The following is a 15,613-nucleotide window of genomic DNA, read 5'->3' on the forward strand; positions in this document are numbered from 1 at the left end:
TGTCGGTCCTGGAAGAACAGGGTAGTTGATATGCATCATAATTTGCTTGTGGATTCTATAGAAATATACAAGTTTGTTTCACAATCCCATGGCTTGGGCCGAGTTGACACAATGTATGTCACCATACATATGACCATACTCATATGTTTGTATGAGTATGGTCACAATGCAGAAAATAAATGGGATTGTTTTGCTTCCAGAACTTCACAGCTACTGTGTGTGTTATGCATTAAAACACAATACTTGAAAACATTCTCCAAACTTCCTCACCTCTCTCAAGTCTCTCTGTAGCCGCGTGTTCATATCTTCAGACTTGATGAGGTCCTTACGGGCGGTGTCCAGGTCCTCCTCCAGCTCATTGATGCGCGACACCATGGCAGCCATGCGCTCTTTCATCTGGCCCAGATCGGCTGACTGGCGGTCCACCACATCCTGGAGCTCACCAACCTTACCGAACCCCAACTCATCCTCCTGACTCAACGAACCATCCGATGACCGCTGTGGGTGATGAGACAGAACTTGTGATCCCATTGCTCAACCACTCAGAGTAAATGATGTCAGAGTTTTATTATTTCAGGCAGAACAATCCATCAGCAGGAAACTGGACTGTTGCCAGCCTGCTCACCTTCTGCAGTATTTACATCTTGCCCGTGCATGTATGCAGGTTGCACAGCACAGTTAAATTGAATCTTTAACCTGCTTTTTGAGATCTTCAACAAATGTATGCCATAAAATAGAAAGTTGTAATTCTCATTGTGACACGGACCCAAAAGCAGAGGTGCGATGCAGACCTGGTTTGCTCGGGATTTGACAAACTCATTACCCCTTTTATGAGTTGATGTACCATGAAAATATTGAAATCCTATATTGTGTCACTTTAAACCTGATTTAAAACAGACAAACTCGAGACAAGTGCACACAAACATACACCAATCCCTGCAATCTCTCTAAAAAATTGAGTAGGATTTTAGTTAAACTACTTTGAGTGTACATACATACTTCTGTTCTATTCCTGTCATTCCCATAGTGGTGTTGATAAGCTGGTGTTGGTGTTGTGACAGGGATGCTTTTGTATGGCACAACACCAGCTCTGGGGAAATGTGCATGTGCCTTTACCAGCATCTACTACAGTGTTTTTGCAAGAGTGATCAAACATTGATGCCTGTAAATGCTATAATAAGAAAGTTGCCTGTTGCCTCTTAAGCTGAACAAAAGGTGGACATCCGTGATACACAGTGAACTGTGGCCTTGTCTCTCACTGGGCTTTTTCCACACACCATAATTTCAATTTGCTGAGGAGTTCCCTCACCTTGCCGTTGGTGCTTGGTGTGTTTTCACAGTTGTGGTTGACCTCGCTGGTTCCATCTGCCAGCCCTCTCTTCAGGCTGCTCTGTTCCCTGAGGTACACCAACTACAGAAAATATGTTGAGTCAGTCACTTGCCTATTATCACCATCCGAACACAGATATGTGGTTAACCACTAAACCAATAGCATTTTACTCGTTTGCTGCTTCTTTTTTAATGACTGGTGGTGAGCTCTGCTTGTCTCCGTCTTGGCCTCTAAAAGGACCAGATAATTAAAGGGCTGGAGACCAAACCACAGTTTCTTTGTGATTACACTGAAACAGAGCATCACATTTACCAAAGAAACAAACAATTGATAAAAAAGAATTGCTGGCTCTGTCAGCAAGTTCAAGTTATTTAATGATGGTTGTGAAAATCCTTCTTTTTGGCTTTAGCCTTACAAAATATAGATTTAGGCGTTGATTTTATTAGATGGGCCTTTTTGTTAAATCACCAAAATCTAATTAGACCATTCTTGATTCAACATTTGTGATAGTATAGGCCAAGAATGGATGACTACAACTGTCACCAGCACAGAGGCATAATAAGGTAATAAAAATTTAATTATCATGTCACCATTCAGCTAATGTTGACCATTGATTCAAAAACATGTGTGTGTAGAGAGAAAAAAAAGAATGTTTCATTTGAGTGAATATGAATTACACAAATACACTTTAATGGCAGTAAGTGACTGTTTTTCATGCTAGAATTGGTAAATGTTCATTTATACACACATAATCCTCATTCAAGCTGTTGAGTTTTTTCTGCACATACTGATATCAATGTAGCATGAATGCCTTTCTTTTTCTTCAGTCTACTCTAATCATTTTAATTTAAAGTTATGGTTGCTTACTTCTTTATGTGACATGGTGAGCTGCTCCTCTAACATGCTGCATCTTTCCAGGGCAACACGTAGTCTTTCTCTTACCTGGAAAACATGTTAAAATTAACATCCAAAAACTGCACAAACAATTTTACCTCAACGATTCTTTTGTACACCAATGATACATGTAAAAACATGTAAAGTATTTCAGTATTTCATTCTTACCTTCTCATCGAGGGCTTTGTGATGCTCAAAAAGTGACTTAAGGGCTTTTAGGACCTCCACTTCGCTGGAGACACCTGCTGGAGATTGAGCCTGTCTCTTCACTACTGTCATCCTCAGACTGCGCTCATGGCGAGACACCAGGCACTCCAGGTGCTCCAACAGGAGCTAGACGTCACATCGACAATTGGAGAAAAACATTAAAGAGGCAGTGCTGTATGAAGTACTGACACAGTAAATGCAGTGTGACCCCCTGCATTGTCAACCAGGTTGACCCAAAATATTGTTGTATTTTTTTTCAGTGACAGCCAGCATATATGTCTCAATCTGGTTTTTAGTGAAGGGAGTTAGGAGGTGGCACACAGCACAGTCAGTGCAGACCATGAGCCCATACCTTATACAATCACACTTCAAGATATCCAATTATCTGAGTCTGAGATATCAAATTAAACATGCTAATGCAACAGTGTGAAAAAGTAAAAAGGTCACAGGCAGAGTCAGTACAAACAAAGAACACACGCCCTGACATATGGGCTCTGCAGCACACACAACTCACAGCTGTCTCTTGTGAAATTCATTGTCAATGGTTAAAACATTTTGAGTGAGCATTTTGCAACACCCATAACTTGTGACAATGGTTTGGATTAGAGGACAGAAACCGATTTGTCAGCCAGTGTTGTGGCAACCGTCTAGACCCAAAACAGAAACATGCAGAAATCTGTTAGGGATCTCTAGAAGACAAACGTTTTCTCATTATTGGTGGACAGTTCAATGTGTGTAATCTAAGACAAGGTTGCATAAGAAACAATCCGGTGCACATGCTACTAACCCGTGTGTTGTTTCTCTCAGCCTTCAGCTCTGCAATCTCCTCCTCCTTCTCCAGAAGCTGTTCCCGGCACAGGTTCACCTCCTTCGTTAATGCAGCAAACTCCTACAACAGAAATGAACAAGTACAGCAATATGTTAGGTAATGTCATATAAGATAAGGATAATACATTACATAAGTTTAGAACCTCATTTCTGAGGAACTGGTTAAGTTTAGGGCTAAAATATGAATAGTGGTTAAATTAAGGTTGGTGTTAAATGTTTATGGTTAAGGGTAATGGTTTGTTTACGCTTTTCAAAATGCATGGAACACTGGGACCAAAGCAGGTGAATGTTGCGGTTCATCATCATGTTTGTAAAGAGTATAAACAAACATAGAAGCAGCATTTGGTCACACTTTAACAAAATATTGTACACACAGCATTGGTTTAGCAACAGTTCTGGCCTCCTTCTTTCACTGGTACCTTCAGCCTTACATGTTCTCATTCACTATTTTGTATATATTTTTTTGTAGATATTTCAAATAGCAAATAACTGAACATTCCTTTCTCTCTGTGCACCTCCAGTCAACCACACCTTCAACACTAAGGCTGTGTTTACATCTGAAACAATGAGATGAAGCGCTTCCTGTCTGACTGTCTTTGTACTCATCTTTGTACAGTCATATTCTGTCTGAAGAAAATAATCTCACACCAACATGTAAGGACAACAACATGTTAAACAAGAGAAAGAGTAAAGACGGATGATGAAGGTCTTTCAGACAAATATCAAAATAAATAGCAGTTTTATACTCTACTATATAATCAGGATTTGCTCTAAGAAACATAACATCTAGCCCCAGTAATCAAGTGCAAGTGTACATGCGTGCGCATGCACACACACTCTCTAGGAATTACATGCATGACTGGGCCTGAAGAATGTGCCATCCTGACGTTTTGCCTCGTAGCACAAGCACCCCGAGTGGTGAGGACTACTTACTATGTTTCAGAGGGTGGGAGGTTTGTGTGTGTGTGTCGACGTGTGTGTGTTCTTTTTATTCACTACCACAACTATTCTCCCTTCCCTTCACTCCAGCCTCAAAGCTTTTCCAGACTGGCACAGATTCTGCTCCTCTGAAGGAATTAAAACAGAGTCTGCTATTGGCTACAGCCAAGGTCTGTGTTTTCTACAGGCCAATGAGACACTATCAGAGGTCGGCCCAGTGGTAATTACAGAGTGGCGTAGTTACTACATTCCAGAGCAGATGCTGAGATTGACTTGTACAGCAACCTTTAGATTTCTCTAAGACTCAAGATACCATTTATGAGCCTTTCCTCTGATCCTTTAATGTTTCTCAACACACCCATTTCACACAATTAAATGATGGCATTTGATACAAGGTAGAATTATGAAGAACGATTATTTTCTTAATCATTCTGTTGGTTGTTTTCTCATTTAATAATTTGTTTACCAATCATTGCAACAATTATGTTATTAAAGTCTTATGCTGTCCACAAACAAAAATTAAATTGATTTACGAATAATCCAGAAAATACTCACATTTAAAAAGCTAAAAAGTCAGAGAGATTCAAACTTTTTTGAATGAATTAATTCAAACTTGATTTTTGGAAAGTGATATATTATTAGGCCATTACTTTTTATTTGTATTATTTGAATGCTAGGTGCCTTGCTTTCACATGTGTTTTCACCCCTATATTTATTAAACATTATTAAACATTTACTAACATTTTCATAATCAATTCATCTGTTGACTGATTAAAAATGATTATCTTCATTAAGCTTCAACCAGCAAAATTTAGAATCATTTTCTTCAACATATGTGGACAAAAAATATATGCAGATTAACTGAGACTTCAACACATGGGGCCCTGCTCCCATTTCTCCCCTGCAACAGAGAAACTGGTACCCAGCTCAGTGTAGAGGAGACATGCTGGTTAGAAATGAGCTGAGCTGCTGTAAGAACAGGGGAGGAGATTAAGGGTGAGAGTGGGGGGAGTACATAAATATGTGTGCCAACCTATTAAAGGAACAGCGCGCGTAAACACGGATGAAACACAAAACCTTTAGGGATACATCTACTCTGTGCCCAAAAATCCCTTAATAACCTTTGTCACAGTAACACAGACAAGTGTCTCCTCTATAATACCTTGTATTATAACAAAAAAAAAAGGGGGGGGGGTCACTGGCTGAGTGTGCTCAGGTAGGCAGATCAGTTAGTGACAGACGGGTACAAAAGCCAATCATGTGGTCTGAATGAAATGATTGGCTGTATTTGATATAGTAAGACAAAAACCTTCATTATTGATCACTATCAGGCCCATGAAGAGGATTTTTAAACACTGCAAAACAACTAAACTACCCTTCATAATATCAACAGTGAAACAAGAACTTATCAATTATAAGAATTTACAATGCCACAGCAACATAGCTATAGGATGCTGCTAAACCCCACATTCCATAAACACAGTTGTGCTAAAAGTGACAGTTCAGGTGGTTGGTTACAGGCATGGCTATATGAGATAAAGGCCCCCTGCAGCAAGAACCAGCATGAGACACAGATGCTTGCTCCCTCTGTAAACACAGCTGCCACTGAGAGCACAAGGAAAAGAGATTTAAACCACTTAACTCTCAGCTTAAGTCTATGATAGCTTAAAAATATGTTCAATGCTGTATGTATATATGTATATATATATATATATATATATATATGCAGCTGTTGCTACTAGCAACTTCAGTTTGTAAACCATGCATTGTCCATTGCAAGTCCATCAGCTGATTAGGCTTATTCTCATCAGCTGCACATAAAAAGTAGCAAATTACTTCCACTGCCTTCAAGTTTGTGAAAGGAAACACAAAATGTATATGGCGGAAAAAACTTGAAGTAACTAAATCAATTTAAAGCTGAAGTAGGCAACATATTTTTGGTTTATTGATCAATAATTGGGGAGTGGAGAGCCAGAAATATGTCGGTGGAAACCACATGAATAAAGCAAAGCATGAATGTAGCAGCCTATGACTACAACTTGTAGTCTAATGCTGGATATTCAGGACTAGTGCACACACGAGTGAGCGAGAGCGAGAGCGAGAGAGAGCGAGAGAGAGAGAGAGAGAGAGAGAGAGAGAGAGAGAGAGAGAGAGAGAGAGAGAGAGAGAGAGAAACTGACTAAAGCACAACATGTGGACCCTAAAACAAGATTGGAAGAATACAAGTGTGCAAGTGGCAGTGAACTATCTACATGGGACCCAACTGACTGACGGAAAGTTAGTTCAATTTGGACTGCACCCTCTATACATTAACCCCAAACAGAGATAACTAAAACAGCGAGTAACCACCATCCAACAGAGAAGCTGCTGACGTGTGAGTAAGCTGCTCTGGAATGTTTGTGCATTCCAGTGGAAGGGTACTCTCACCAGAACGGAGGAAACAAGGGAGAGAAGCGCTCCCCTCCTTAACCTACCTATACACAGCCTGAACATCCAATTCTGGTGAAAAAAAAGAGTGATATCATGAGAGGCTGGTCAATATTGGTCTGGCTTTAACTCACTGGTGTGAGCTGAAAGGAACGGAGGGATATGATACAAAGGCGACCTGAACCTGTTACTTTTGAACTAGTAAATGTTAATTGTTTTCTTGTCATCTATATCTAGCGTGAGCTCGCTGTGTGTCAGACCGGGTTATTGAAGTCGTCTACATTGTGTTACTTTAATATTGATAATGAGGATGAATTACAATCCACTATAGTGTGTAACATCAGAGCTCTATAGTGTGACCAAAAATCTTTGGAGTGCAACTACATTTTTTCATAGGTTGCACTAGTGCACCTAACATTTCAAGAGTTTCCCATGATACAAGGTGACAGAAACAGCAGTGACCGTCACCAATTGATTCAGTCTTTTTGCCCCCAAAACACATTTCCCTTCATTAATCTCCCTGGCCCACAGTGCACACTCTCTCACGCACGTAAACACACAGACTAACAGTCGATTTGTCTGCCGCTTCTCTCCACACAGCAGTCTTAATCAAACAATAATGTGAAGAACGATGTTCATGGTATTTTTCATTATGAGCACCTCGGTTTTCAAGTTTGGTAGATAACATTAGCTTGCTAGGACCTTCTCTATTGGTAAACCAAGACATGGCACAGTATCAACTGTATCTGCCTCCTTGTTTATTAAGCAACGAGCGAAGCACCAGCAGAGCTTTTCCTCGATGTAGAAACAAGATACACTTGATATAAATTTGATAGAACTAATCTCATCACCTTCAACCCGAACAGCCAATGCCAATGAGAGAATCGGTTCTCTGAACCAATTATGTGGCTGGAATAGCTCCAGCTCCAACTAAACAATGTAAGCTATTTTGAAATTCTACAAAAACAATGACACAGTATGAAGGTACTTCCTCATATTTAACTTTGTTTTGAACTGATCAAAGAATTTGTTTTGTTCTCCTGTAAAACTCGAAGCATTGAACCTGTAAGTGTGAAGATTTTAGTTAATATATACCCGTTTTATTTATCTAAACAAATGTAATGTGCTACAATGATCATGAACAACTTGTACAACAATACACAATATTTAAATCAAAACAACTTTTTCCTAACGTTATCTTTCACTTTAGTATAAAAGGGAACCTTTAAGCTTGACAGATATATTGATGTGATTGAAAGTTTTGGGGGCATCAATGCAAAAAAAATTAGTCTGGAGCCCTGAACATGCTGAACTGTGATCGCTCTCTGTCTAAATTTCTCTCAGTTCTCCTCCACATTTATTTAAATGCAAGATGAAAAACAAATTCTGTGTTAACTTGGATGCAGATGAACCAGAACTACAACAGCACTGGGCTGATTAGCAACCGCTTATGCATGATTAAAAGGTGGAAACTTGATCCCTTTGTTTTCAATTTAAGACCACAGCAGGTAAAGAAACATGAGTCAATAATATAACAGAGAACCACAAGCAGATGGGCAAAGCTGGGATCAAGACTCCCTCTGCATTATGCAAACAGCAGGAACAGAAGCCCAGCTATGACACTAATTAATGTTAATTAATTGCATGCACTGTTGCTCTTAGGTTGCAAGAAATATTGTAATAATATTCCTCTCAAATGTGCAGTTTCTATACTTAAAGATGGCTTACATTAAAGCAGAACGCACACATGGTACTCTTTTGATTTTCACTCATGTTAAGTTGAATGCAAAAACATGTATGGGATGCAAATCAACTGAGAATGACTGATGATTAATTATTTGTGAAATTAAATCACAAACTCCACTTATAGCCCTCAGTGAGCCATACAGCTCATGAAATCCTGCCAGACTCGAGTACCACTTTGTCCACTGTGCAAGCCAAAGATCTGTGAGAGCCATCAGCCAAAAGTAAAACTGACACTTGGGCTAAAAATGCTGTGAGGACCCGGGCTGGAAAGGTGCTTCATAGGGCACTGATGTTTTGGGATTTTCCAAGTAATACCCTGACACAACTTTGTTGTTGTTCCAGCACAAAACAAGGATATATTTGTATTTTGATGCTAAAATTAGTTAAGTAATAATGGTTAAGTAATAACTCGGTTTAAACTGATCATCAAACCAACAGTGGAGGGAGACAGAAACCTGCACTATAAACACACACTGACCTGAAATAAAACTACAAACTAAGACTATGAACAATAATCAGATAACACACAGTGACTGTTGAACAGTACTTTCACTTTAATTGTAGTCTAAGCAGGGTAATATGTAGGGCAATGACACATAAGCAAATTATTAACAACATTAACAGAAAACCAATAAAAGGAAATCTGACAAGTACATCTTCCCAGTGCCCGATCCAAGTTACTCACTTTCATTATTGACTAAACACTACGGTGCATGCATTGGACAACCGTTAGCAGTACTGTCTATGTTACTGTATATGTCCCAATAAAACGAAAACACAAATAAACACATTAGTTTATGCGATTCTTTTTTGTGTGTGTCAGTTTTTGTTAAACATAACCAGACTTTTGAACGTTTAACTTTCTCTGTGTGAAGTTCCTGCTGCCTGCCTGTGAGTGACAGGCAGCTAGCCCCGCCCCCTGCACAGACGGAACAGCAAAAATCCATCATCCACAATCTGATTGTGTCCAAAACCATTAATTAACAGCATAATTGACATAAGTACTTAATTATACTTCAGTATTTCAAAAAAGTTGCCCCACAGCTATGTGTATTCCTGGCTTTCAGTAGCCATCCCTAAGTGTTAAGTAGCAATGAAAAGCATCCAAAGCTCAATTGGCATTTTGGTAAGTGGACCCTGTGCGACTGTTATCCGCTTTACATAAAACCCTGCTTTTCATTTGATATGACTCACAACACACTGATTGAACTCTGCAGCTCTGTGTGATGGAGAAAATGAAGGAAGGGCTGTCTCACGCACCTGTGGCAAGGCAGTGTTGAGTTGTCTCTGCAGCGAATCTCTTTCGTGGCTCACTTCGTGCAGTTTGCCCTGTGTTAAGCCCAGATTTTCCTGACTCTCCCTGAGAGTCTCAAGAAGACGATCACGCTCCTCCAGCATGGACACCATCAGTGACTCAAAGTGACCCTCCGAGTCTGACTGAAGTGGGGAGCCCGAGCCTCGATGGCCACTGCCGCCTCCCCCACCGGGCCCTTCAGCCTCACTGATGGTGGGCATCACCTCGCACATCATCTACAAGGGCCAAGTGGAAAAACAAGAGAAGAAAGTGTTAGCAAGTAGACTGAGGAAGTATAATCGTGAGCGAAAATTAGAGAAGACAGAAACTGCCATTTAATAGTATGACCAAGTTTTTTTTACTCCTCAGTTGTTTGCTACCAAATTATTACCAATAAAGTAACAACAATAGAGAGAAAGTAAGAGCAGGGATTTCCTCTAAGAGAACAATGTGACATTAACAGCTTTTCATTCACAGCTGATCATAGAGTAGCAACTGATGTAAGTGAACGGGAGTTTATTGCATGTAACAGCATAATTTCCAATGGTCTTTGCTTCTGCAAGATAAAACATAGGACAAAAAATGACAGAGCTATAAATAAATGATTGAATAAATAAGATAATTAATAAATACATAAATAACTAAAATAATTAATCCGTTCATTGTTCTATTTATGTATTTACTCAGCTGTGTTTATTTATTTCCACATTCGTTCATTTCTGTGTCATGTGCTAATGAGGCAGGAGGGTCAGTGACTCAGTCTAAAGCAGGATTGTTTACAGGTGTGTGATGATTAAGTTCCACTACTTCTGCCTGACCGACTGTAGATCTAGGTTAGGGTTATAGGGTATAGCGTATTTCCATAGCAAGCTACAAGAGTGTATGTTACTTGAAGAGTTAAGTGAGTTACAATGAGTGTTAAAGCAACACTTCTACTACTGAACCAGTTAATGACGCTATATTATATATTCTATTCTGCTGATTAAGTCTGACGAGACTATTTATTTTTTATGGACAAGGTTGGGCCCACTGCAGTGGCTATGTTGTCCCAGGAAAACGTTTTCTTTTTTTCCTTGTTGTTTTCTTTAGTTTATTTTCAATTAATATTTCTGAGCCACTGCCTTTTCTGAAAAGCCGCCCCAATTTAGTTACCAGACGACACAGAAAGAGTGGTTATCAATCATATTAGATGATGACAAATAGCTGGAACAGATTGCTAAGAACTTGTCCATATTCCATGAAAAGTGACACCCCCACTCTTGCAAAAGTCTGCACCCAATTATTAAAATATTACTCAGCAGCACAACATGAACACATTAATGAGTTGTACATGTGGCCAATAGCACCTGTGGTCACTGTGCAATGAGTTCTCAGACCATATGACTGGCACAGAGTGAATGTGTACTTACGAGAAATGATATGGCACTTGTGCACTTTTATATTCAACTGTACAAAACCGGATCTACAGTCTTAGCTGAGCATTGGCGGTTCTCTGCCAGGCAGAAGTAGTCAAACTGAATCACCACACAGCTGCAACCAATTCTGCTTTAGACTCAGCCCCAGACCCTCCTACCACATTAGCATACTGCACAGAAATAAATAAATTAAATGATCATTGGTGCCCAAACATTAAAGTGACTATTATATTTGTTTACTTATCTATTTATAGATTTGTAGAGATTAGATTTTTAGTCCTCCATAAAAACACTGCCCCAGAGTTTTAAAAACAGAGCGAGCAGCATATCCAAATTTCTCTTTTTTAAGTGCTCCAATACAAATCCAGCTCCAAATCCAGGGAAGTGCGGATGCAGTATATTTCACATTCATTTTGTTGACAATATTCATTATATAGTTCCCATAACAAAACATAAGACTTCACTTTACTTGTTACCATTTTGCTTTTACAATGACTGTGCTTCTGTAGCATTGACTTAAGCCTGGTTCACACTGGATGTGCCGTGGTGTCTGCATTTTCATTTTGTCACCGATGTTAACAAGTGAAGTGTGAAGGCGCATCTATTTTTGAGCCCAGGCATCTTGCCTATTTTTCACACGTGATGTGCGCAGCTCCCAGCAAAAGGAAACAGAGAGAAGATTTATTGATAATGATATTGATATTCTACCATCATGTTTACATAAAACTGACACCTATCACTGTAGTACTAGTTTGAGCATCTAGGCTGAACTTGAATACACGAAAAACATAAATGTTATATATTTTTTAACAATTACAGCAGCTGTGCAGATTATCTCTCTCCTCCCTTCTCACCTAAGTAAACAAAAAATGTTATGTTTTCTGTCAGAAATAAAGTTAGGTTAAGTTTATTTATATAGCACTTTTTAAAGATAAAAATCACAAAGTGCGGTACAATCATGATTAAAATACTACAGCAAAGAACTAGAATGCATTTCCGGGGGAACTGCAGAGTGTGCTTGCTCGGGTGCATTTCGCTAACGAAAGCAGCTAGTGGAATAGGGTGTGTTGATGCTTCAGCTGAAAATTTCATCAATACTTCATTTTTCAGATCTTGTGCTTCCTCATATTGGAGTTCCGAGTTAATGTACAAAGTTTGGTTTCTATACGTGAAAGCGTTCCTGATATATGAGCTAACTTCCTGTTTGGCGGCTATGCCTTCAACTGAGTTCTTAATAGGTGAGTCTATTGCCCACCTAACACCAGCTGATTCTCAGCACAGGGGGCACACCAAGCAGCAAATTCACCTGCATATAAGACACAATGTACAAGTGCCTCTTACAACCCCCTCTTCTAAAATACAACCCTACCCCCATTGGTACCATTTGGTAAAGAAGTCTTTGATCAATCACAGGGAACTTAAAAAGCTATGCTGTGTGAAGCATCTAGCAACAGTTGTGCAGGAAGGACAGGGGAATTAGAGCCACTATCCACACCAAGGGGCTTAGGTCCTGTAGACAGACTGTCAGACAAAGAGCTGGGAATCATGTCAGCAGGATTTAAAATACCCACAAGGAGCAACAATTTACAAATTGAACACAGAAGACGATCACAGTGGAAGCAACCCGTTTATCTTATTTAATTGTCCATAGAAATCAGTTCAGTGTACTACCCTCAACTGCTGCATCTTCCCAATGCTGTGTTCAAGAGCTGAACTGGACATGCACATGAACCAGAGAAAAACTGTCCAACCATCTTTCATTGAGACACATCTAGAATGTAAGTTCACGGCATTATATGCTACAGACAAACTGAGCCTGATTTAACTAAAGGAAAATACAAAGCAAACACTCCATATCGAGGTCAAGCCACTGAGGCTGACAATATTTATGAGGGGGAGGAGTCACTTTGCATCCAGGAGGAAAAAAACAAATGGTGGGCTCAGTGTTGCTGAGCATGTACAGGACCCACTTCACAAAGGTGACAGTCCAAGTCCTAGAAGCAGGGCACTTCGTACACACAAACTTCAAAAGCAGAAATGTGTAGGCATCACAAGTGTGATTACTTTGAGATGTAAATATTTGTTTTACCAACCACGGAGAAACGGCATCAGCCAAAAAGTAAAAGGAAGGATTTTGATTATGACCCAATAAATAAATTATTAGGCTTCAGTGGTAATCCAAATGTATTTATAACCATGTCAGATTGAAGAGTGTTTGACACCGGCTGGCAATAACATCTGTATTTGATTCATTCAATTTATACCGCTTCATCCTCCACATAGTGGTCGTCGTGGGGGGATTCATGTAGAGTTCAATTTGAACACGATCACTTTTTTATCACTAATTTCCAACAAGAGTGTATATTCTTCATGTACTTACCTTGAAGGATTTGTGTTATTCCTGTTGTCTTGAGGAGCCACGTTATATTGTGATGCTGTGTAAACGTCAACAAAGGTGATCCCACCTTCTCAAGCTTCACAAACACTCATTCAGATTCAGAGGATATAGGATGAATTCCATACAGAGGCTGTGAGAAGGGTCTTTACAGTTAAAACAAACAAGGGATAATAATTTCCTCAAGGCCTTAGAGCGAAACCTACGTAAAGTGAACAGGGGGCAGTATTCCAACTATGGCCGGCTAACTCAACGTTAGCAAGCTAGCACGGTGTAAGCTGGTGATTCGATGTCTGCATACCTAGATTTGGAAGTGATGTGTTTATCTTATCTCGTCAAAACAACCACTCATCCTCGAGAATAGAAGTTCAACTGACCGAAATAAAAATGTCACAACAGACAGCCGTGTAGCGAAACAGTACGGTGACGTGGAAACAGTTACGAGTCTTGCTAACGTTAGCTAATTTGAAGCAGAGTTCTTTGGCTTGAAATCAGTTTGAAGGTTAGCTACTAGCCAGCTAGATAGCTACAGCTTGCTAGTTTAATGCTCCAACTTAGGTCAGATAACGTCAGGTAGTCATCTCGGGATATGCTCCATTGTGTATGGAAGTATACTGCATGCTAAAAGTACATCCCTGATGCGCATCTTATATTATTTCCAACACTTGTGAATATTATCTAAAGCCCTGAAACTGGACGGCAGACTTCTGCCGAAATGATTAATCTCTCAACTAACGTTAGCGCCTCGGCTAACGTTAGCTTCCCGTCGATTCGATGGAGTCGCGTCACCACATCACGGCTCGAAAACTTCCAGCCAACACAGGACTTTAGCTACGTTTTTGTTCCGTTTGTAAAGTCCAGTCCACGAGTGAAAGGTTATATTCCTTCGTTTCCTTCCCAGGTGCCGGTGTTTTCGGCTGTGTTCCACCCTAAATGTCCGTCCGTCCAGTCCTTCCCCGTTGCCAGTGCCTGCCTGCCAGCCCGGCAGTCGGGAAAACCAATGGTGGGCTCTGCGTCGCTATCGCCTCTCATTAGCCCGCAGTCCACGGCAAGGGAGAACGTACTCGGTCGGCAATAGGAGGAAGAGAAGGAGGAGGGGAAGGACGACTCCTGTAAAGACCACTGTACCCTCAGAAGAGAAAAAAAAACAAGTTTTGTTATTGTTTTTAAACAAACTGCACGTTTTAAATTACAACTAATAGCTTTGTTCATTTGTTTGTTTTATTGTTATACGAACACACAATACTCAAAGCACACGGCAGTTCTATGACATAATTGTACGCTCTACCGAAACAAAACATGAACAAATATGTTTCATATGATCAACCCAAGATACATATAATTCACTAAAAATACTGCGAAAAATATAGATTACTACTCACTTTTAACTGTAAAAGTAAAACATAAATACACACATATTAACCGCATACGGATGTCTGTATCAGGACCAAACAAAAATAAGATCGCAGTGTGACTGAAAATGAAACAACCTTTCGATTTAAATTTGAAAGTCCACATCATATGTAATATATGTCATTTACACACCATACAGTGCATCACCATTATGGTTTATGATGACCACTGAGGTCAGAGGCCTTTATCAGATATAGATAACTGTGCAAAGACTGAACCACGTTACTGAGTGACCTGCATTCATTTGTTGCTGATCAAATTGATGACATAAAAAAAAAAAAATATAGATATACTGAAGGTCTCACGATGCCGGTGGATAGAGTATTGGCGCCATCTTGTGGTGCATTAACACAATAAATCTTTTTAGGATTTACTGCATAATAAAAATGTGGTATATTACCAGGGTTACAGGTAAATTACATAAAACAAATTAAAATACATGTAAGACTATTGAAATAATAATAATAATAATAATAATGATAATAATCTTCAATTGGGATTATCAAACGTGGTTGTTATAACATTTGATCAACATTCAGCTTTTCTTTTTTTTTTAAAAACATTATTTTTTTCTATTTTTGCTAACTATTTGACTGTAATAACAAACAGCCCCTCACACCTACGTATTGCTGTCACAGTTGTAAACTGGGATCAGTATCACGTTATTATGATAATTATATTGTTCAATTGTGATAATTATATTGTATAAACATGATCATTAAATC

The 15,613-nt window shown here is 39.4% G+C and overlaps 1 protein-coding gene across 1 annotated transcript in view; it reads right to left on the reverse strand.

Annotated features, from left to right (window-relative positions):
• Positions 1-14,411, reverse strand: part of ppfia1 (PTPRF interacting protein alpha 1) — a gene marked incomplete at its 3' end in the record, with an annotated part of 35,606 nt that extends 21,195 nt beyond the window's left edge. Inside the window, exons 1-7 of the mRNA XM_083900678.1 lie at positions 13,461-14,411; positions 9,632-9,901; positions 3,219-3,320; positions 2,393-2,557; positions 2,198-2,272; positions 1,310-1,411; positions 271-498 (exon numbers count right to left, since the gene is read on the reverse strand). Coding sequence (XP_083756804.1) covers positions 271-498; positions 1,310-1,411; positions 2,198-2,272; positions 2,393-2,557; positions 3,219-3,320; positions 9,632-9,901 — 942 coding nt within the window. The 5' untranslated portion in view covers positions 13,461-14,411. The remainder of the gene's footprint in view (positions 1-270; positions 499-1,309; positions 1,412-2,197; positions 2,273-2,392; positions 2,558-3,218; positions 3,321-9,631; positions 9,902-13,460) is intronic.
• Positions 14,412-15,613: the final 1,202 nt, after the last annotated feature.

Source organism: Microchirus variegatus (assembly GCF_963457635.1).
Source record: "Microchirus variegatus genome assembly, chromosome: 14".
In the NCBI taxonomy this organism is placed as follows: domain Eukaryota; kingdom Metazoa; phylum Chordata; class Actinopteri; order Pleuronectiformes; family Soleidae; genus Microchirus; species Microchirus variegatus.